The sequence below is a fragment of the Drechmeria coniospora genome, chromosome 01 (assembly GCF_001625195.1).
Source record: "Drechmeria coniospora strain ARSEF 6962 chromosome 01, whole genome shotgun sequence".
Taxonomy (NCBI): Eukaryota; Fungi; Ascomycota; class Sordariomycetes; order Hypocreales; family Ophiocordycipitaceae; genus Drechmeria; species Drechmeria coniospora.
The window spans coordinates 11,460,852-11,483,013 of record NC_054389.1 but is presented as its reverse complement, the minus strand read 5'-3'; the positions used below and the strand labels follow the sequence as shown (position 1 = coordinate 11,483,013).

Sequence of the window (22,162 nt, the reverse complement as noted above, 5' to 3'; positions counted from 1 at the left end):
GATTCATATCAGGATATATTATGAGCTGCTGAAGGAAGATATGTATCATGTTGAATCTACTTCAAAGGACCAGTGCGCTGAACCCTTCAACCTCGAGGAAACTTGAGCCATCTTGGCGGTAAGCTAGGCCACAACCAGTGCAGACTCTTGCCTCAAGACCAATTGCACATCAAACAAGATCTAGATCAAAATGCTTCCCAGAACCAGGCACCTACTTGAAATGCAGATCAACAAATCACCGGGCGTGCTCGACAGCCATGTCCGGGCACGGGCACGCGAGAACGTTGGCTCGTCGACCAAGGCCCGCCGGCAACACCCCGTCGTCCATGGGTCTTCTGCGGCGCCATGCTCCCAAGGAATCGAGGAGGAGCGAAAAGGGCAATCGCCCAAGGGACTGCGGCTGCGCGACGCGGGTGACTTGATTCGACCTCACTGAGAGACAAAGCCTCGATCCGGCGACGTGCCCTTTGTCGTATTCAACTTCAGAATCCTTCGCAAATCATTCTCCATGGCCTGAAAATTGTTGCTGCGAGCCTGTTCCGGCACACCGGCTTGGGCGGCTGGCGGAGGCGTGCTGTGAGTCGTCTCGCCGGCAGCCGAGGCAGACGAGAGTATCGTGCTTGGACAGCCGGGGTTCGACGACGCGCCTCCAAGAGCGCCTCCGCCAAAGAGAAACCGTTTCAGCGCATCGGTGGGGTCGTCGGAAGGCGTCGATGCGTAAGGCTGCGCCGACGACAGCTGGCTTGGCTGCGAGGGGGAAGCACCGAGCCGAGCAGCCTTGATTCGCTCCTGGTACGGCGTCGAGAAGGTCGGGCCCAAGGGACGGCTCGAGTTGGCGTCCAGATCGGAGCCACCGAAGTCGGCAGGCGGGTATCGGGAACCGGCACGGCGACCGGACGGCACCGTGGGCGTGTACGACGAGCCGTGGCCGCCGTTGACAGGCACGGCCGATGCCGAAGCCAGGCGAGAGGGGCTGGAGTCCGGCCCCATGGATGTGTCGCGAAACTGCCGCTCCCTCTCTTCGCGGTGGGCGCGGAACATGAAGTCCAGCGGAGACTCGGTCGACTTTGGGGCCGAAGCTGGACGGAAGGGAGTGTGCGCATCCGTGTCGGTGGCCGGCGGTGAAAGTTCCTGGACGATGCCCGTGCGGTTTCCGAAGACGGGGGACTCGTTGGACGATTTGGCGAGGAAGCTGGGGATGGGCAGCGCCGAGGGCGCCGGAGATGCGTGAAAGGTCGCGCCGGCAAAGGCAGCGCCCGTCGCGGACTTCGTGGGTATGGGTATGGAGCGGTGGGGAGGCGTCTGGCGTCCGCGAGAATTCAATTCGGGCGAGACAGGGGTGTTCCTGGCCTTGGCCTTGTTCCTGTTGCGCTGCTTGGAGCTCGCCTGCGCCGTGGCGGCGTCCGTCCGAGCCGGCGAGCCTGCCCCGACCTTGCTCGGGGTGAGAGGCACCACCCTCTGCGGGTGATGCCGCTGAGCATTCAGGGTGGCCGCATCGTTCTCGGACGCGTAGGCCTTTTGAGCGCCAGACTTGCCGTCGGTTCGACCGTTTCTCCGGCGTGCCGGCGTTTTGTTGGGCGGCGGCGAGAGGTCGTTCATGGCATGCAGAGCGAAGAAGGGTTGGCCACGTCGGGAGGTGATGGATGATCCTTACGGCTGGCCAGAGGTCAAGGACGATGAAGATTTGCGCAGAGCTTGAATGGTGTGCGGGGAGTCGGCATAGATGCAATAAATTGGCTTGAAATGCTACGTCTCCGATGAGGGCGGCTGCGGTTTGGTGTGCTCGAATGCTGTCCAAAACAAGTCGGGGTTGATGACGAAATGAATACTAATCGCACGGGTGAATTGGAGGTGGGGAAAGGAGTTGGTTGGAGTGGAAGCTTGAGAGCACAGCGGAGCATCTGGGCTGAGTGAGTGGAACGGTGAACATGGACAAGTACATGTACATAAAGTACTGTACTGTTACTTGCAGCTACTACTTACAGTAAGTACAACTACTATACTTGGGTGTACTGTAATAATGTAAGTACGCACAGAGTAAGTAATTACGCTGCATCTACTCCGTAAGTACGTCGTACTGTACTTGCTCGCTTGTATTCATTCCAGGCACATTCATGTGCTGTAATATTACAGAGTCGTGTCTTCCTCCGTCAGTACTTGGTAGGTCTAGCCCCAAATCACACCTGAGTACGGAGCACGGCGTACGGAGAAATAATATTAGTCATACTGTCCTTTATTACTTACAAGGCTCCAAACGCATCAGTTGGGTTGGCAATGTAAGCATGTACTTTATGCTCGCTATAATTATGATGCTCGTGGGTGTCAGTAGAGAGTACTCGGATGAATAACCATAAGTTTAGTGTATATTATTCGATTTATCGTGAAACAAGAATAGAATTGCCTGTCGTAACCTGGAGTGGTTGGTTGTATTGCCCCTCCATGTACAGAGTCGACATGAACTGCTGAACATGAACAAAGCGGCATATGCATAAGTGCTTTGCTCTGCGGTTTAGCAGGGTTCAAATACTCGGCCAACTAGTTTCGTGGCATTTTTTAAAAGAATACGGAAAACATTATCGTAGGATCATGGAGTCTGCGAGGTTTGCGGCGGGTTCCATGGTCGACTGCGACAAATCCCATGCTTGCTTTCCTCGGAAGGGCTACTCGATGTGCGGATGGAAATAAAGAGGTGCTCTTGCTTGCAGGCGTGCATTCCCACCTGCGCTTCGCTACTAAAGGGCCAGCAGTGCTACATCGTCATCGATCAGTAGAAGCAGCCGCCCAGGACGAGGAGCTCACTCTCGTCGTCAACCCTTACCAACGAACACGGTACAGGGCACTGTGCTGGAAGCAACCATGGAAAGAAGCGGGTGCTAGCTGCGCCATGACCAATTGCATCGCGATGACGACCTTGATCGATCCAACATTCAACTTGTTCAAGCTCGTCGGTAGGGGGTTGGGGGTGCAAGAGGGTCGGGGACATTGACAAGAGGTCGGCGTCGAGGGATCGCATGGTCGGTTTGCGGACGGCAAGAAGGTGTGTAGGTATAATGCATGTAGCAGGAGGTACACGGCTGCAGCGGTGAGAGCATGGCGTCCATTCACGAGCGATGGTGGAAGGGGTCAAGAGCAGGCTTCTGTGAGTGGGACCTGCAGAGGGACTGGTCAGTGAATCGAGTGCCAAAAGTACTGACCCCTCGGGCAAGCGGGATGCTGCATCGGTGGCTGTCCATGGTAGGAGGATGCTGCCCATGGCAAGGGGCGACCGACAATGATCCCTTTGTCGGTAGCCTCCTGGTATCCCGTCGAGCTGCGGGACAAGACGAGAAAATCAGAGCCCGCTCTCCCTTGAAACTGGGACCAGTACGAAGGCGGATGAGGAGAATGGATCATGTCTGGCCGGTTGGCGGGTGCTGAGCTGAATCGATACACCTTCCCGGGGCGACGGGGAAGACGAAAAACTCTCGGTCCGGCGACGTGCTCTCTGCCACGGTCAACTTGGAATCCTTTGCAAACCATTCGTGCTTCATTCGCTCCTAGGCCGGCATTCACTTGCCCTCCCGCGCATTCCATTTGCCCGTGGCATGTGTCGCTCTAGAGGTTCGCTTCGCTTCGTATGCCGAGGCACCGCGGGGGATGGGACCGAGTTCGGCCGTGCTCGACAGGATCGCCTACGCCCGTCATCGTCTCGAACGAATCGCAGGCCACGTGTCTCCGTGATTCGGTTTGGCCTGCATGACGTTCATCGGCCAAGTGGCTCATGTGATGGGGGAGAGGGTATTGAGTTGAGCAGTGCGGGAAAGGACCGATTCTTGACCTGCCCGCGTTTCGAGCAAGAGAAAGCCACGGGGGCAGCGTGAGGAGGGCTGTAGGTCTGTCCACCTAGGGCTACATGTAAATGCGCTTGTATCGGCGGGAGTCATCGTGTGTCCTTTCCACGCTGGAGACCCGTCGGGCCGCAAGATTGATCGAGATGAGAGGTGCGGAAAGGAAGGTCTCTTGCAGCATGTTTGCGTTCCGAAGTAGATGGACTGCGGAGATGCGGGATTGTTCTGGTCACATGGCGAGGCGAGAGAATACTTGTTCCAACGAGGGAAGGAAGGGGTCGAAGAGGTGCAGCGTTTCGGTGTGGTTGCTTACAGTGCCTACTAGTACCTACCAACGTACAAATGTTACGCCGACAGGTACCTGCACGCAAAACACAAGATGAAGTATCATGGAACAGCAATGGCCGTGCTTCCGAGTACCGGCACCCTGGTCGCCTGGCTTCCGCTTTGCTGGGCGAAGCGGGCGTGGTTTGGACGTCGTTGAACGACACACGCCCACACATGCACCGAATTTGCGGTTCCTGCATGAGCAAACTTACGTACCACATCCCGCTGCCTGGCTCTCTTGTCGTTTACATCATTACGTGGACGAAATGCGCCCGTATCGTGAGTACGGCGCCCTGCAGAGGTGTGCTTGACCTTGTACTTGCATTAGTCGGCATCCATTGCACTTCATTACTAGGTACCAGGTACCTGGTATCTACGCCGTAGTACCTAGGCCAGTTGGTATCGAAGTAAGAACTTGCTGTACAGCACGGAGTAAATACAGTACTGTCGATGCGGAGTACATGTACTAACCTGCCAGCACTGTCGCTGCCTGCATATCTAGGTAGTAGGTAGTAACGACATGGCATCCATGTGACGTGCTATGGCTTGCAGCATCATCTCTGCGCATGCTCTGTTCAGCTACATGTGCTTTACACCAACATTGCGTGCTTGCCATACGAGCCCTTGCAAGCCAGCCTGCCTAAGCGGTCACCAAGTCCAATAGGTACAAGTACTACAGAATAGTAATCCGTACGGAGAACTCCGTACATGTACCTGCAATACGTATAGGTGCCTAAGTACTAGGTACCTAGGTAAGTATTGTACACTTACTGTGCGGGAACGGAGCACTAGAAGATACTACGGCGAGGGCCCTTTAGCAGCATGTACTTGTACTTGTGCTTGTACTGCAAGTACCTGGGTGCAAGAGCACACCTTGTACTCTGTACACTTGCAGTGCTTGTACGTGTATGTATTTTATAACCATCTACATTTACTGTACGGAGCAAGTAGCCAATGCTCGGACCGCTGGGTGCAAGCAGGGTGCTCGTGCAATGAGCGAATGAGTCGACAACTGGGCCAGGGCAATCCCTGGTCTGGTGCGACAAGGGAGAGCAAGGAGTTCGTGCGGCCGTATGGAGTCGTTGCAGGTAAGTATTAGTACGACTGGCGTATTACTGAGTAAGCACAGTACTTACAGTACCAAGTGCAGTACACCTACTCGCCAGTCCTCCGTACGGGGCAAGTTGGCGTACTTGGACAAGCAGAGCTACGGTACGGAGTACATTCTCACTTTACTGCTTGTCCTCGCACTGATGGTCCTAATACTTGCACTCGTCCGTGCAGCATCTGTACAATTGTACGCTGCAGGCGCACTAATAGTCGTCATGGTTCTGTCGACGCGCTTACAACTACATGTACACCTACCTACTAATACAGGCACCTGGGTACCTACGTACCTACGTACTACACATGTAAGTGCTTACCCTCGGCGCTCCGTATCGTGCACCTGTACTGACTGGCGCTCGACCCGTCGAATGAATGGATGAACGCACGGCACGGGACTTGCTCGGAGCTTGCATTTCATGGCAGTTGGCTTGCAGCCAGGTTTGGTACCTTGCAGGTTCCGGGCGATCGACCGAGATGCCTGCGGAGCACATTGTGCTCGTCAGAGGCGGCGTATTCACGCATGCAGGCGAGGAGGCAAGCAGGTCCAGACAGGCTTAGGCTGGAGCGCCCACCAGCCGAGAACAGGTACAAGAGCCAGGGTGCATGCAGTGACAGCCACCAGTATTTTGGGACAGACACAGGAACTGCCATGTACATTTACTGTACCCCGTCCAGCAAGTAAATGCATGTGCATGTGCACGTACCTGGCAGGTATTACTGCCTACAGTCCGTGTGCTCGTGCGCACCTCCCACCTCGAGCGGCGGCACATGGCCATAAGCCTGCGGGCCTCGGGGCCTGGGTGCGAGCACCGGCCAGCGCCTGCAATTACCTGCCAGAGTCGTAATAGGCACGGCGACGAAATGGTTACATGCACGAGCACTCGGTGCCAGGCGTAATCTGCGCGTACCTGGAAGTACCCGGTTCCAAACGTAGGGCATCCATGTGTACGGCGCACGGCGTAGCATGTTTGCGCACGACGTCACGCAATCCGACATGCCATGCACGGCGTGCATGCAGAGTGGGCGGCGCCGGTTGGCAGAGCAAGGATGCTCGCCCGCTCCGCTTGCGCCATGCGAGGAGACTGGTGACGTTTGTGATTCTGCGTGCGAGTTGCGTCGAGCGTTCGCGGTGCCGGCATCTGCTCGCCACAGCTGAGGCGCGGCTCGGCGGACTGGCCGACGGCGCCGTGTCGGCAAAGGGCCAGTGACGATGCTGCCGTGTTTGCGGAGCTGCTGGCCTCCCGCAGACCAAGGTCGCCGGAAACGACGGGCCATGATCTGGCGGCCCTCGAGACCGGAACCGGGACTAGCATTCGTGCCACCAGCCAACCACCCAGGTCGCCGTAGGCACCATCGTTGTGGGGCGCTCCCAAGTCGCCCAGGTGCACACCTGGTTGTGTTGCTTGTACGGGCACTACGCAAGGCACTAACCACTAAGTGCTCGCATTGTGCCGCACATTCTCCCACTCACGAGTATCGTCGAATGGGGGCGTCGGCGTCGACGTGTCGGTGCACGAGTGCGTACTAGTATCGGTGCAAGAGGACGCCTAGGTCCTCGTATCGACCGACGCACACCAACTTGGAAGGGCGTCGTCATGTGTCGGAACTCGCGCGGGAAAGGCAAAGGCGCACAGAAGACGGGACTCGGCGCCGGATTATATCTCTCCGTGCTCCGTAACCACCTTGGAATGCACACGTGCTCTGCTCGGCGCAGTGAGTTAATGGCTGGCCATGGGCCAAGGGGTGCAGCTGCTTGCACGCTCGAGCGTCCCCGCGCATCCAGGTGCACCAATGGATGAAGGGTACGGAGCAACAAAGGCATCACTCACTCGACTGCGTCGACGCCGAGTTTGGCATTGGCACATTGCCAGCTGAGCCGGCCGTGGCGTCATCATCTCTCGCGTCTTGCAGGTCCGACGGCGTCGTCGTCGTAGCAGTGCGCGGGTTCTGGCTGGCTACCGCTGCGTGCGTGTAAACAGAGGGGGAAGGTAGACAGATGTGCATGCCGGATGCATGCATGCACGAATGGTGACCTCGATTGAATGAAGGAGAGAAATGTGCATGACGCGGCCGAGGCAAACCAAGGGGCCAACGGGCATTGTAGGACCCCCGATGCTCCTTGCACTCCCCTCGTCGGAGACCGATTCGCCCCTACGCTTGACTCGCTGCCATGCCGTTCCCTTTGCGACTCGACCGAGCCCGTAGCCGGTCGGCGCGGCGAACACGGACGCCTGCTCGCGCATCCGAGCACACATACGTGTGGTCGTGTTCGGAACGTCCATGGTACACTCACTGTTCGGTGCAACGGCAACGGCACTTGCACGCAAGTGCGCAGCATTACGGAGTATGCAAGTACTGTACATGTTCTGCACGAGAGAAGCCAGGCCGTAATAATACTGCTTAGTAACACTGCAGAGTAAGTACTTGTAGTTGTGCATACTTGCGGGTGTACTTACGTACTTGGAGGTGCACGTACCTGGAGGTGCACGTGCTTGCGGGTGCACGTACTGTACTTGCAGGTAGGTACCTCTCTACTTGTACATGTAGTTGTACTGTACTTACTGCACTCCAAGGTGCACATGCATCCGCTACGAGCTGGGTGGGGGCGCCGTCCAAAGGGGGAAAGGGAGGAGGGGGGGGGGGGAAAGGGGGTTAGACTGATCGGGAAATGGGGGTGCGAACGCCGTATCTGCAGGTACGTGTACTTGCTCGTCCGCGGACTCCCAACTTGTGGTTCTTGCAGAATCGCGTTGATGTGCTCCGGGCATGTACACCAACTTGTGCAAGGGCATCCTGAACTACGGACCCAGTACTGGCCAAGTACAAGTAGCGGCACTTGCTTGTGTTGTGCTTGTGATCGTACGAGTCCTCACCGGTTCTTGAGCGCCTGCTGGGTGTCTTCCTCGGACAGCTGCGCGTGGAGCAAATACTAGTACAGGAGGTCAGGAGGCCACTGCTGACCTTGCACGCCATCCACGTAAGTACTGACTTGCCCGTAGAAAGGTGAACGGTAGGTGTACGCTTCCAGCTGGTAGGACCATGCACTTGGCCTGGGGCGGCAGAATACAAGAACAAGTAGTCCTTGGCATTGGGCGTACTGTACTTACGTACTTAGTCCTCCGGAGGTCTTACTCCGCGTGTGCGTGCTGCAATTCCATGCAAGTACATTTGTATGCTGCAATTCCATGTACATTTGTAAGTATACTGCAATTCCATGTACATTTGTATGCTGCAATTCCATGTACATTTGTGTGCTGCACTTCCATATACATTTGTGTGCTGCACTTCCATGTACATTTGTGTGCTGCAATTCCATGTACATTTGTGTGCTGCAATTCCATGTACATTTGTGTGCTGGTATGCCGTGCTCTCGCAGGGTGCGCGGGTGCGTGACGACGGTGGGAGTGCTCATGTGTTGGGCCCATGCATGGTGACCTCCCTCTGGTTTCCAGCACGGACTCCGGCATGCCCACCCAGGATGCTGCAAGCAGGTACTCCGTACTTGCCAGGTACCTTGATGGGACGGAACACCTGCTTACAGCACAGTGCAAGCGTGCATGCGGTGCCGCTCCTTTTCTCCGTGCCTGCACTTGCGTCGACTCCGTACACGTACGTGCAAGTACAGCACTTGCATGTTCCCAAGTAATTAGGTAGCTGCCAAGTACGGAGTACAAGCGAGGACTAAGAGTGCTAATAGGGGGTCGAACCTGCGCTCCACTCCGGGCTCCGCACTAGGTACGGCCTGCCTTCCGGTTCATCGTGTGCTTGGCGCAGCCGCGGCAGTCGTTAGCTGCTGCTGCCGTGTCCGAGAACGTACGGCAAGCATGGAGATCGCGCCTGTGCTTCGACCGAGCTGCTACCCCCACTTGCGCGGCAAGCTTGACCTGAACGCAAGTACTTGCTTGGAGCACCGACGGGTCCCTAGTGACATGGCGAGCGGGCCATGCGTCCTCGTGGCTTTTCCCACTCGCCACGAACGAGCGAGAGGGTGCATGGGGGGGCGCAAGATTCGCCCATCTGGCGTCTCCGCTTCCGTTGCTGGATCTGGCCGACAGGGCCGGACGGTGGATGGATTGGGCATGGAGGGCGATGGATGGGCATGCCTCGATTGGACTAATGCACATGGACGGGAGCTGAGGCGAGGCGAGGTGAGACGAAGGTGAGGTGAGGGGAGCGAGGTGAGGCGAGGGACCGGCCGTGCAGCGAACGGAAGAGGAGAAATTGCCTGCCTAACCCAGGCTCGTTGACCCCGAGACGACCTGCTCGCTCGGCGACGGAGAGCACCGCGCATTTCGACGTACAGCTGCCACGCTCACGCAGGTAATTAGGTACGGCACCTGCTAGTCGAGTAGACCGACGACGAATTCTTCCACTTCCAATCATCTCGAAGCTTCCTTGCCGGCGCAGCCAGCAGCCGCCATCGCAAGCGAAAGCCTCGTGGGGGCCGCCGTCCGATTGGTACTAGTTCCTGGTCGGTATTGGCGACCGCGTGCACAGGAGTGGTTAGCCTGACGGTACTTGGCCGACAAGTACACCATGTACCCAAGACTGCAGCTACAGTGCATGACTGCTGCTGCTACTGCTGCTTGTACTGCTGCTTGTACTGCTGCTTGTACTGCTGCTTGTACTGTACTTGCCTAGTGGTTGTGCGTGCCCACCTGAGCGAGCGTCGGCGCTAGTGCTAGTACCTGCAGCGATGGTCTGCTAGGTCGCTTGTAGCCTGCAGCTCTGTCGATGACGGCGATGCGGCATCCGAATGCCGCACGCGCGCTCGACGTCCTGACCATCTGGATACCCACGTCCGCCTGCTACCATCTACCGCCCGCCGCCCGCCAGGCAGGCAATGGCACTGGAAATTCCTGCCGGCGGCCATGGACGACACCACCGCCGCTTGTATCTCATGGCTTCCGACTCGCCGGCAGCCCTATGCGTCTGGTGAACTCTATTCTCGCCTGGTCCCCGCTTCGGAGACTGCCACCGCACTCCCCCCCCCCCCCCCTTCCCACCTTCCCACGCGGCATACATCTCCCCCCGTCTTCCCGCATCTTTGACGCCTCCCCTCGCCTCTCGAACCTTTACCTTTTATATGTCTCTCCTCGCCGTCCGCCTTGGCTGCTTCTCGTACGCTGCCATACAACGCAAGAAGTAATCCACGAGGTCCCATCACTCGTCCGCCCGGAGTCGTCGCATCGTCCCGACGTCTCCCCATCTTTCCCGCTTCATTCTTTTCTTCTTGCCTTGCTTCTTCTCCGCTAGCTCTCTCTCTCTCTTCTCGCTCCAACTCTCTCCTTCCTCTCCGGCCGCCAACTCTCTCCCTCTCCGTCCAACTCTATCCATACCTATCCAACTCTATCCGTACCTGCCCGCCCAACTCTATCTATCCTTCTCTCCTTCTCCCACCTGTTCTCTCCCGTACCTTCCGGCCTTGTCCTCCTCACCCACCCCCCTCCCCCCGTCCGCCCGCCCGCCCCTCCCAAACTCTCTCTCTCGGAGCGGGAGACGCGCACCGAGACAAAGACACGATTCCCACATCGTAGGCGTAGCAGGAGCTTCCTCCTGCACCCTGGTCTTGGCTCTCGGATAAGCTCCAATGGCAGGCCCACCGCTTCAACCGACCTGGGAGGGTTACATCGGGTCGACGTCGGACGCGCTGGTCCTGTACGAGAGCAGCTTCCAGGGTCGCGTCAGCCATGTGCCTCGTCGTCCCCACGACCGCGAGAGGCAGGACATCATCCGCAGTGGCAGCGTCTTCATCTACGAGGAGCACGCCTCGGGCATCAAACGGTGGACCGACGGCATCTCGTGGAGCCCGAGCCGGATCCTCGGCAACTTCCTCATCTACCGCGAGCTCGAGAAGCCGTTCCCGCCCGGCGAGAAGAAGCGGGCGCTGAAGAAGAAGAAGAGCCCGTCGGGCGGCGTGGCCAAGAACGATCGGTCGACGCGCGGCAGCGTCTCCGACTACCCCGTCGGCGGCAGCTTCGACGCCGGCAGCCGCGACGCCGAGAGGGCCCTCGTCGGCTCCCTCGTCGACTCGTACCCCTTCAAGCAGGATGGCCTCGTCAAGAAGACCATCAGCATCCTCTTCCGCGGCGTCGCCCACCACCTCGTGAGCTACTACAACGTCGAGGACGTGGCCCGGGGCCGCCTGCGGACGCCGACCAAGGATCCCGCCATGATCGGCATCGTGCCCCGGCTCGAGCTCCTCTCGGAGCAGCACTTCCGCTCGCCCATCGACGAGGTCGAGTACAGCCAGGACGGCAACCCCAACTTCCTCGCCATGCAGGGCCTCTCCGTCTCGTCCGACTTCCCCAGCAACGGCGGCAGCGTCCTGCACCGCATGTGGACCAACTCGACGGCCCACGCCGCCGGCCTCCAGTCCTCGCCCCAGGCCTACGCGCCCCCCCTCCAGTCGGGCTACCCCTACCAACACGGCCAGCCTCACGCGTACGACGAGTCGGTCAACCAGGTCATCTCGACCGGCATGCCGCCGCCGCCGCCCATGGCCGGCCCTCATCACCTCCCCTCGTCGATGACGCCGCCGGCCCAGCTGTCGCTGCCGCCGCCCGACTCGTCGTCGATGACGACGTACGCGACGACGCCTCAAGGCCAGGGCAACTACACGCTGGACCCGAGCCGGCCGAACCGCTACGGCGCGAGCGCCAGCATCTCGCACGAGTTCCCCCGCCACATGCCCGCCCACGGCTCGCCGCGCCGCCACTCGACCTTTGAGCCGGGCGCCCCTCCCTCGTCGGACATGTCGGCGCCCATGACGCTCGGTCCCATCGCCGAGTCGAGGACGGGCGCCGCCGGCGGGACCGGCTACCTCTCGCAGCAATCCCATTACTTCCTGCCCCAGCGGTCCGCCGCCCCCTTGGCCGGCCAGGACGGCCACATCTTCCCCGAGCCTCGCTCGAGCAAGGGAACCGACGAGGCTGCCGGCGGCGAGACGGCACCGCAGGAGTACGCCCTCGACGACGGGTCCGAGTCTTGGACCTTTGAGCCCGTCGACGGCACCCAGGACCAGCAGTACTTTGGGGAGCAGTCCAACGGCGCCGCGGGACCGTGGAACGGCAAGTGGAACGGCAAGTGGAACGGCAGCTCGAGCGGCATGAGCCGCTAACGTGGCCGCTTCCGAAGAGCCCGAGCCCCCGTGGCTCTGCCATCATGTGACGCCTCATCCTCGTCCTCCTCCGAGCCGAAGCGCTGCCCGGCATGTTTCAACGTACTTGGATATGTGCATGTACATACTATACTTGATCGGAGTGGAGAGCAAGATGACCAAGGTGACGACGAGAAAGAGGAAGCAGAAGGAGCATGCCGATAATGGCATGCCTATCATGAAGGAGGCGGGAAAACGGAAGCCGGCGGCGGACAGCGAGAGCAACAAAGGGGACGAGCAAAGAGTCACGCAAGTTCAAGTCATGCAAGGGGGCCACTGCGAGGAAGGAATGAGGACGTTGACGGTCTTTGTTGCTGCTCAGCCTTGCCCAGGCTTGCACATCACATCGCCTTGATGAGGAGCGCAATGCCGTCAGTGGAAAGGAAAGTGGAATGGCAGCGCGACGGGCTTCGGCCGCCTTTGTGTTTGTCTCGCCTTCTTCCCGTCCGTTCAGTTGATATAGATGAAGGAAGGGGGTTTTTTTTGGGGGGGGGGGGGGGGGGGGCAGGAACATGCTGCGGAAGGAGACTTGCGAGAGGACGCCTGTCTGCGAGGAGTTGACGGGGAAAATGCTAACTATATCCGCGAGGAGTCACGGGGCAAGTCATGGTGTTCATTGTTGGCTAGTATCGCTGTCCATTATTTAATGAGTAATGTGTACGCTTCATGTGTACGCTTCGTTTTTCGTGCCAAAGGTTGCTCATATGCAAGCCATCATATGCCCTACCGTGCGTGATTTTTGTGATGCTTGTGATGCTTGTGATGCTTGTGATGCTCCGTTGCCATTTCTGCCATGCACGACAAAGCAACTGGAGTGCTGGGAATTGGTAGCGGCCCCGTTCCTAGGGCACTTGCGTGTTCAAGTACTAGAATTATAATAATTTTACCCGTGCACGGTACTGCCGACGGACTGGTACTTCGCAGACACAATGGTTTGTTTGTGTGGTGATTACGACAAGTGCTGGTGTTGGTGGTGAGGTAGCAACTGATACTGCGCTTCACGAGAGGCATTATCGCCGCTCCACGCCATCATGTTGGCTGCACGAGGTACCTCGCAGCGTAGTACCGTGCCTTGTACTTGCTGTTAGTAGTTGGCTTACAGGTACGGAGTACTATGTACTGTAGGTGCTTGCTAGGTAGGCACTAGGTACTTGGTATGCATTTATATGTACTGTAATGTACTCCGTACTAACTAGGTGTACTGTAGAAATCTGTATGTGTACTAATTAATAGGTATGTACTCCGTAGCACATAAAGTAATTACTGCTCTACTGGTCCTGCGAGTGCTGTAATGCAGCACCAGTACCCAGTGATAGGTGCAATTCTTACAAATACTCCGCACACGGTACAAGTACTGTACATGTAGGTGGTAATGCTGTACGGCCAAGTACCTGTGCGGTAACTACAGTACAGTACCTAGTACAAACTTACACCTAGGTCTAGTACCTGGTACGGAGCCACCGCTTGGCAGGCATGGGTTGCAACCGATTGGACTGGAGCTCTGGCTCACTTTGCGGAATTCATACAGTAGACATACTTATTACTGTATACAGACTGACGACCAACTATTACCTCACAGTGGCACGATACGAGTCAGCAACCGACAACATCCTTGAATCCTTGAATGAACCCATCGATCTTGCTTACCCTTCAAGTCGTCTCGGGGCACGTGCGCACCCTCCTTCATACCCACCCCGCTTGACGACCGGAACGAAGCAATCGCGAGGGCAGAGCTGGGTAGGAAAAAAACAGAACGGAGCGGAAACCCGACGGCGTTGCCGCAAGAGCGAAGCGAAGCATGCAAATCCGGATGCCTTTACGGACCAACAGCAGACTCGCTGCCTCTCTGCCTCGACTTCTGGCACCTCCTTGTCCGTTTCCTCGCCTGCGAGCGGTACCTCTGTGGCATCCGTCAATCCGCTCCTATGGAGCTTCATGTCGAGACCAGGCGTCGACAATACCGGCCTCATCACCAAGTCGATTCTCTCCCCCTTTGCTGCTGCAGTTGAGGTTGAACCAGTAAGGCTGAGCACTTATTCCTCTCTCCCGATGCGTCGATGCCGTAAAGCGGGCATGCCTCTTTGTTACGGGGCTACCGGCTGGCTGTTTGCGAGCACAGTTGCTGACGTGCCATCCTCCTTCTTGCAGCTCTCAAGTCCCTCGGAATGCGAATCCAACACCGCTCAAGCCTGCAGCGAAGGCAGGGGCGGCACCAGGAGCGGCAATGGGAACGGCAGTGGGAACGGCCGGTCCAAAGCCAGAAGCCGTATCGGGCACGCCGCGAGTTGCCAACGCTGCCGTCCTCCACGAGAATATTTACACCATCCCCAACTTCCTGACGGCGACGAGGCTCGTTGCCGCGCCCATTGTTGGCTATCTCGTCCTGCAGGACATGCACCTCTGGGCTGTCGGCTTGTTTGCCTATGCCGGCGTCACCGACCTGCTCGATGGCTGGATCGCCCGCCGATGGAATAGCAAGACGGTTGTGGGCACCGTCATCGACCCCATGGCCGACAAGGCGCTCATGACCATACTGACCGTCTGTCTCGCCATAAAGGGCGCTCTGCCACGTACGTATGCCTGCGGAGGGGGTCGGCGAGCTTAGCTAACGCACAACACCATCAGTCTGGGTGGCTACCATCATCCTCGGGAGAGATGTTGGTCTCGGCATCGCTGCCATTTACTACCGCTGGATCTCCCTGCCCGCCCCCAAGACCTTTGCCCGCTACTGGGACTTTTCCCTGCCGTCGGCCGAGGTGCGCCCCACGACCATCAGCAAATGCAACACCGTTCTTCAGCTAGCTCTCGTCGGCCTCTCCACCGCCGCGCCGGTTATCGGGGCCGACATGTCCTCGACCCTCACGGCATTGCAGTAAGGGCCAACCAAACTTGACACCGTTGGCATCCCGTGGACAGGCCGGCTGACCGGAAGACAGATATATCGTGGTCGCCACCACAATATGGAGTGGTGCCAGCTACGTCTACACCAAGGACGCCGTGAAGATACTCAAGCAGTCGGGGCCTTGATGGGCTTACCGTCCCGTCCTGCACACGTATCGGCCTCCCTATCGTCGTGCTCTCTCCCGTACCAACAGCAGGCGTGTCCCCGTCTTTTTCTCGGGCACACCATCGAACACCTCGTGCCGCCACGGCAAACGAGCGTCCACCATGGCGATGCCTGTAGCTGTATGGACTGCTCGTTCGAGAGCCGTGGATCCTTACGTCCTTGCGTCACAGTTATCGACCGGCCGTGTTTCGTTTCGCCTTCAAATCCTCCATGGACGGGCCCGAGCGTGAATCACGGCCAATTTTGTCTATTGACGCACCACCATATACCGCACCCACATGGATCATGTACAATTCCAAATGGAGCCAGTGGCCTCGGGTTCCCTGGCCTCGGGTTCCCTGGCCATAGGTTCCCTGGTCATAGGTTCCCTGGCCCACGGCAAAAACTTTTCAAGCTCTCCCTCGATGAATCCCGTCGTTCTCAGTTTTGTCCCGCAAACGCTAGCTTGTGACCGCTGGGTTGCTGGCGCACGTGAGCAAGGAGGCGAAGACTTCCTGACGGAGTAACGCCCTCGATGCGACGGGCCTGTGCCAATGTCTGCGGCCGCGTTGCTTTGAGCGCCTCCTTCTCCGAAAGAGACAGGCCAGGTATCCGATCATATTCGAGGTCCAGCGGCAGTCGAACGCTCTCCTCGTGAGCAAACTGTCCACGTTCGGCCGCCTGCATCTTCACGTAGGGCGCGTAGGAAGCCTCGATAACCACGCGGTCCCTCACCCGAGGCTCGTAGGACGAAATGTCGGGCAGCACGGCGCGCAACCGGTCGAGGTCGACGCGAGAACGCTCGTTGGACAAGCGCAGCATGTCAATGCCACTGCGGCGCCTCGAGTCGTTTCTTAGCCGGAATCCCCTTTGCTGCCACTGCTCCGACGTCAGGGACACCGTTTCTAGCGCCCTGGTCAGGTCGGCCATCTGCTGCCGTTCGTCGCAGAAGACGCTCCAGCGCTCGTCCGTCACGACCCCCCACTCCCTCCCCTTCGCCGTGAGCCTGACGTCGGCGTTGTCGGCCCTCGCTGCCATGCGAAACTCGCTCCGTGACGTGAACATCCTGTAGGGTTCCGTCACCCCCTTTGTGATCAAATCGTCAATCATGATGCCGATGTACCCATCGGATCTGGAGACGGAGACGCCTGGCAAACCCAAGGCGGCCCGTCCCGCGTTGATGCCGGCAACGACGCCTTGGCCGGCGGCCTCCTCGTATCCCGTCGTTCCATTGATCTGTCCGGCCAGGTACAGGCCCGAGATGGCCTTGGTCTCAAGCGAATGCTTCAAGCCGCGAGGGTCGACGTAGTCGTACTCGACCCCGTAACCGGGCTGTAGCATCTTGACCTCCTCCAGGCCCGAGATGGTCCGAAGAACCTGCTCCTGCGCGTCGGCCGGGATGGTCATGGACAGCCCGTTGGGGTAGATGATGGAGCTGTCGAAGCCTTCGGGCTCTAGCCAGACGATATGGCGCTCCTTGTCCGCAAAACGAATAATCTTGGATTCGAGCGACGGGCAGTACCTGGGGCCCTTGACAGATTCACGTATGTGGATGGACTTGTCGAGGTTTTCGCGCACAACCTTGTGCGTCGCCTCGTTGGTGTACGTGATGCTGCACGTCAGCTGATCCTGGACGGCGACGCTCGTGTTGAGGTAGCTGAAGGGCGCGGGCGGATCATCGCCCAGCTGGCGTTCCAATTTCCGGAAGTCGATGCTGGCCCGGTCCAGCCGCGGCGGCGTGCCCGTCTTCAGGCGACCCAGCCGAAAGCCAGCATCTCGCAGCGACCTGCTCAGACCAGAAGTCGCCGCCTCACCGAGTCGACCGGCCGAGTAGCTCCGAAGACCAATGTGGATTTCGGCTTCGAGAAAGGTGCCGGTGGCGATGACGACCCTGCCGGTCGGCAGCACTTGGCCGTCGTCGAGGCGCACGCCCGCAATGGCACTTGTCGCTCCGTCCTGCGTGGGGGCGTCGAGGGTGGTGAGCACAACGTCGGACACGCTGCCGAGGACTATGGATAGGTTCGGGTATGACTCGAGCTCGTGCCGCATATGCTTCATGTACAGCTTTCGATCGATTTGGGCCCGTGGACCCTGAAGCGTCGGACGAGACTGTCAGTTTTTCCTGGCGGAAGAGGGGCGAGCCAAAGTGTCCGCTCACCCAGACGGCCGGGCCTTTCTTCCGATTCAGCATGTGGAACTGAACGCCAGCTTTGTCGATGATCCTTCCCGCCAGGCCATCGAGGGCATCAATCTCCCGAATCATGGTGCCCTTTCCAATGCCACCGAAGCTTGGGTTGCAGGAGCATGTCCCGATATTCTCCATCTTGGGAGTCACAAGCGCCGTTCTCGCGCCAGCTCGGGCCGCGGCGGCACATGCCTCGGTGCCAGCATGACCGCCTCCGATGACGATTACATCGAAAGGCCTGACAAGAGGAGGAAACCAGGTTAGCTACGAGGTTGGCGGCATGAAGCGACGATGCGAAAGGACGGCTTACTTGAACGTGTCTGACGCCGTCGTCAGGCATCGCAGCGTACTAAACGGACGCCGTCGCATCCATGATTGCCATCGTTGACGCGTGGGTGCAAGCATGGCATGGCTGGACTTTGCACGAGTCCACTTCGACGGTCTTGTTCGTCGATTTGCATCTGATGATGAACGTAAGAATTTCCGCAAAGGTTTATTGAACACGGCTGGGTGGGTCAAGCACGTCAAGCTAACCAACCATGCCAGCCCGTGAACGGAAGGCAGAAAGTTGACGCCAACGGGCACTAGGAGGTACATGTACTTGTACTTGAGTAACATGTACTTGCAAGCACGTACTGTAAGTACTTACTTCTTACTTACTGTACTCCGTACTTACACAAAGTATTGGTATTAATACTACCTAGGTACCTAGTAATTATACTCTGTACTTACTGTACACCTACAGTAATACTCCGTGCACCTACCTCTGCAGTACTAGGTACTAGTCGGCATAATTAGTACCTAGTACTAGGTACCTAGTACGGAGTGCTCCGTAACTACCCACTACTCCGTACCTGGGAGCAGGCATTGACACTTCCGGCGTGAGTATACTGTACTTAAGTAGATGCACTTGCACATGTACAGAGTACTCCGGACATGTACTTACACCAAACCTGCACCAGCAGCGGGTCAGTGAATACCTGCAGTACTAGGTACATGTGCAAGTGCCAAGTACGGAGTACGGAGTACCTGTATTCAAGTGCCTGTACAGTACAACTACAGTACTTTCTCAAGCACCTGCAGGTGTGAATGTACAAGTACATGTAATACTGAGGTGATGGGATCGGTTGCACGTACATGTACATGTACAGTAAGTACTCCATACTTGCACTGCAATATTCCCTGCTGGTAATTATTCCGTACATGTTAATTCTCGTCGCCCAACCCCTAGAGCCTGAGTAGTCAACCGTCATCTCAGTTTCAAAGCCATGAACCCAATGCATCGCATCAGTGTGCAAGTTACGTCCACATTCTCCAAATACATGCTCAGAATATATGAATAATGCATACTGCAAAACAATTTTCCAACTTTTATTATTTTAGTCATGATTTTGAGTCCAAGATTTAAAATCGTAAATAATACGGAGTGCTTGCACTGATGTTTAATACGATTTTACATCGTCGTAGCAAGTAGAGCCTAAAGTCTTGCAATTTCTGCACCAAGCTCGCTGCTGGTGGGTATATTTTTGTCCGACTAGGTGCAAGATTACTGCACTTACTTACAATTAAGTATTACTGTACAACCACGAACAGGGCCTCCAATCCATGGCCTAGAAACTTGCCAGCGCTTCTGCCAACCATCCGGACCCACTCTCTCTAACCCTCCCCCCCCCAGGCAGCCTAGCCCGCCTTACCAGCATTCTTTCCCTTCACCTTTTTCCCTCCCCTTTCCCACCATCTCCACCACCAGCCTCGAACCGCCCACTTGTTGACAGCTCGTCACCCATCACCTTCATCCATCACCTCTTCCCTCATCCATCAACCACCACCACCACCACCACCACCATCACCACCTCCTCCAACCCCTCCCCCCCCCCCCTCCGCGACCGAGCGCCCACAGTCTCATTTCCCCATCCTCGGCTGCCTCGCCGTTACCTACCGTCGCTGCTTCTTCGGCTCGGCCAAAGTTGATCCGTTTCTCGCAGCACACCCTCGGCGGCGTCACCCGATCTCGTTGCCACCGCAACTGCTGCCCTACGGATTTTCACACGAACAATTGACTGCGGCATCATCGCCAAGGGTATTCGCACCGCCGCAAGGCTGCCTACGATCGCGACACGAATCGACCAGTGCCCGGATTCTGTCGTCGTTAAAGTCCCAGTCCAGTGCCGCCGTGCACTGACCGAGAAATGTCCATGTACTCGCACCGAGGCATGGGGGGCGCTCCCCCCAGCGGGTCTGCTCGCCTCAATGAGCTTCTGGAGCAGATCAGAGTCGAGTTCGACACGAATTTACGCCAGGCCGAGGGCTTTGAGCATCAGAGTACGTCGTGCCGTCGCCCGAATTCCCGCCTGGACTGGGCAAGCCTCTGGCGGAACTGGATGAGCTGACATGTTGCCTGCCCCCAGTCTCGGCGCAAGTGAGCGAGATGCAGCTCGTGAGGGAAAAGGTTTACGCCATGGAGCAGACCCACATGACTTTGAAGCAGAAGTGAGGAGCCCTCGGCTCGAGCATGAGCCGGAAGTCGCGGACCTGACGAGCTTGCTGACCGGACCTTTCTTTTCCCCATGGGCAGATACGAAGAAGAGATCAGCATGCTTCGGCATCAGCTCGAGGCCGCCCGCAAAGGCGCACCTCCGTCGGCGATGCCCGGGCCTCCCCAGCACGCCGGGCCTTCCCAGCAGCCTCCCGCCATCGCTCCCGGCAACGGCCTCTTCAGCGGCATCATGGCCGGGGGGAACCAAGCCGGCCTTGCGCCACCCCAGCAGCACCCTCCTCCTCCCCAGGAGCAGCAGGTCGGACCGCAGCATCAGATGGCGCAGGGTCCCCCGGGGCTTCCCGTCCCGCCGCCGCACCCGAACGCCCAGCAACCTCCGTACCAGCAGGGCTATCCTCAGGGCCCCGTCTCCAACGGCATGGGACCGCAGCCGCCGCAGAGCACCGCGTCGCCCGGTCCCGGCAGGCGAGGCGTCGGCCGGCCCCCAAACGCCGTCGGCCCGGCCACGCCGCAGATCAACACGCCCGTCCCGTACCCCGGAAACGCGCAGTCGCCCCAGGTCAGCCACCCGACGCCCGACCACGCACGCATGGGTGGTCCGCGAGCACCGCCAGTCGGCAATTCGCTGGGAGACCTCGAGGTCGACACCGTCGCGCCCCACAACAAAAAGACGGGCAGCGACTGGTACGCCATATTCAACCCGCAAGTGCAGCGTGTCTTGGACGTCGATCTGGTGCACTCCCTCACCCACGAGAGCGTCGTGTGCTGCGTTCGCTTCAGCCACGACGGCAAGTACGTGGCCACGGGCTGCAACCGCTCCGCCCAGATCTTTGACGTCCAGACGGGCGAGAAGGTGTGCGTTCTGGAGGACCACAACGCCCAGGACATGACGGCCGACCTGTACATCCGCAGCGTCTGCTTCAGTCCCGACGGTCGATATCTCGCGACCGGTGCCGAAGACAAGTTGATTCGCGTACGTTTGCGCTGCCCCGCCCCCCCCCCCCCTCCTCGTCTCCCCCTCGCCCGTTCGTGCCGTGAACCGTGTCGGCTGATTGGACGATGCAGGTGTGGGACATTCAATCCAGGACGATCCGCAACCACTTCGCCGGCCACGAGCAAGACATCTACTCGCTCGACTTTGCTCGGGACGGCCGCACCATCGCATCCGGCAGCGGAGATCGAACCGTGCGACTCTGGGACATTGAGCAGGGCACCAACACGTTGACGCTGACCATCGAGGACGGCGTCACCACCGTTGCCATCTCCCCCGACACGCAGTACGTGGCTGCCGGCTCGCTCGACAAGAGCGTCCGCGTCTGGGACATTCATTCGGGCTTCCTCGTCGAGCGTCTGGAAGGTCCCGACGGACACAAGGACTCGGTCTATTCCGTCGCCTTCTCGCCCAACGGCAAGGACCTCGTCAGCGGCAGTCTCGACCGGACCATCAAGATGTGGGAGCTGAGCTCGCCCCGCGGTCCCGGCAACAACGGCCCCAAGGGCGGCAAGTGCGTCAAGACGTTCGAGGGTCACAGGGACTTTGTCCTGTCGGTCGCGCTGACGCCCGACGCGAACTGGGTCCTGTCCGGCTCCAAGGACCGTGGGGTCCAGTTCTGGGACCCCCGGACGGGCACGACGCAGCTGATGCTTCAGGGACACAAGAACTCGGTCATCTCGGTGGCGCCGAGCCCCCAGGGCGGCTACTTCGCGACGGGATCCGGCGACATGAAGGCTCGCATCTGGTCTTATCGCCCATTCTAGACGAGTCGGAGCGTCAAGTGCCTCGATGTACCGACATAGCAGAGCGCCAGCGTGTTAGCAGGGTCACGGTCAGTCTCGGGGTCACCATCGGCGGAGGAGGCGGTGGCTTTTCAAACGGCACGAGACGGTTCAAGATATTTGTCGTCGAGGTTGAGGATGTCGCTACGGTGCCTGGCCTGGTTGGCATGGTGGAGTGGAGAAACCACCGGGGCGTCAAGGGGCCGGGCCGACATGTACTCGCGCAGGAGCTAATAAC

The 22,162-nt window shown here is 58.5% G+C and overlaps 5 protein-coding genes across 5 annotated transcripts; 3 read left to right on the top strand and 2 right to left on the bottom strand.

Annotated features, from left to right (window-relative positions):
* Positions 1-429: 429 nt before the first annotated feature.
* On the bottom strand, positions 430-1,599 carry DCS_03050 (uncharacterized protein; the record flags this gene model as incomplete). The annotated part of the gene is made up of 1 exon (XM_040800374.1): positions 430-1,599. One exon carries the CDS (start codon positions 1,597-1,599, stop codon positions 430-432), a length of 1,170 nt encoding a protein of 389 aa, XP_040661257.1.
* A 9,252-nt stretch (positions 1,600-10,851) lies between these two features.
* Positions 10,852-12,381, top strand: DCS_03049 (Gti1/Pac2 family protein; the record flags this gene model as incomplete). The annotated part of the gene is made up of 1 exon (XM_040800373.1): positions 10,852-12,381. One exon carries the CDS (start codon positions 10,852-10,854, stop codon positions 12,379-12,381), a length of 1,530 nt encoding a protein of 509 aa, XP_040661256.1.
* A 1,974-nt stretch (positions 12,382-14,355) lies between these two features.
* DCS_03048 (uncharacterized protein) lies at positions 14,356-15,447 on the top strand (the record flags this gene model as incomplete). The annotated part of the gene is made up of 4 exons (XM_040800372.1): positions 14,356-14,525; positions 14,569-14,990; positions 15,046-15,292; positions 15,357-15,447. The coding sequence occupies 4 exons, from the start codon at positions 14,356-14,358 to the stop codon at positions 15,445-15,447; spliced, it is 930 nt and encodes a 309-aa protein (XP_040661255.1).
* A 460-nt stretch (positions 15,448-15,907) lies between these two features.
* Positions 15,908-17,991, bottom strand: DCS_03047 (tRNA uridine 5-carboxymethylaminomethyl modification enzyme gidA; the record flags this gene model as incomplete). The annotated part of the gene is made up of 3 exons (XM_040800371.1): positions 15,908-17,557; positions 17,625-17,915; positions 17,962-17,991. 3 exons carry the CDS (start codon positions 17,989-17,991, stop codon positions 15,908-15,910), a joined length of 1,971 nt encoding a protein of 656 aa, XP_040661254.1.
* A 1,873-nt stretch (positions 17,992-19,864) lies between these two features.
* DCS_03046 (uncharacterized protein) lies at positions 19,865-21,906 on the top strand (the record flags this gene model as incomplete). The annotated part of the gene is made up of 4 exons (XM_040800370.1): positions 19,865-19,973; positions 20,060-20,141; positions 20,227-21,121; positions 21,214-21,906. The coding sequence occupies 4 exons, from the start codon at positions 19,865-19,867 to the stop codon at positions 21,904-21,906; spliced, it is 1,779 nt and encodes a 592-aa protein (XP_040661253.1).
* Between the last annotated feature and the right edge of the window lie 256 nt (positions 21,907-22,162).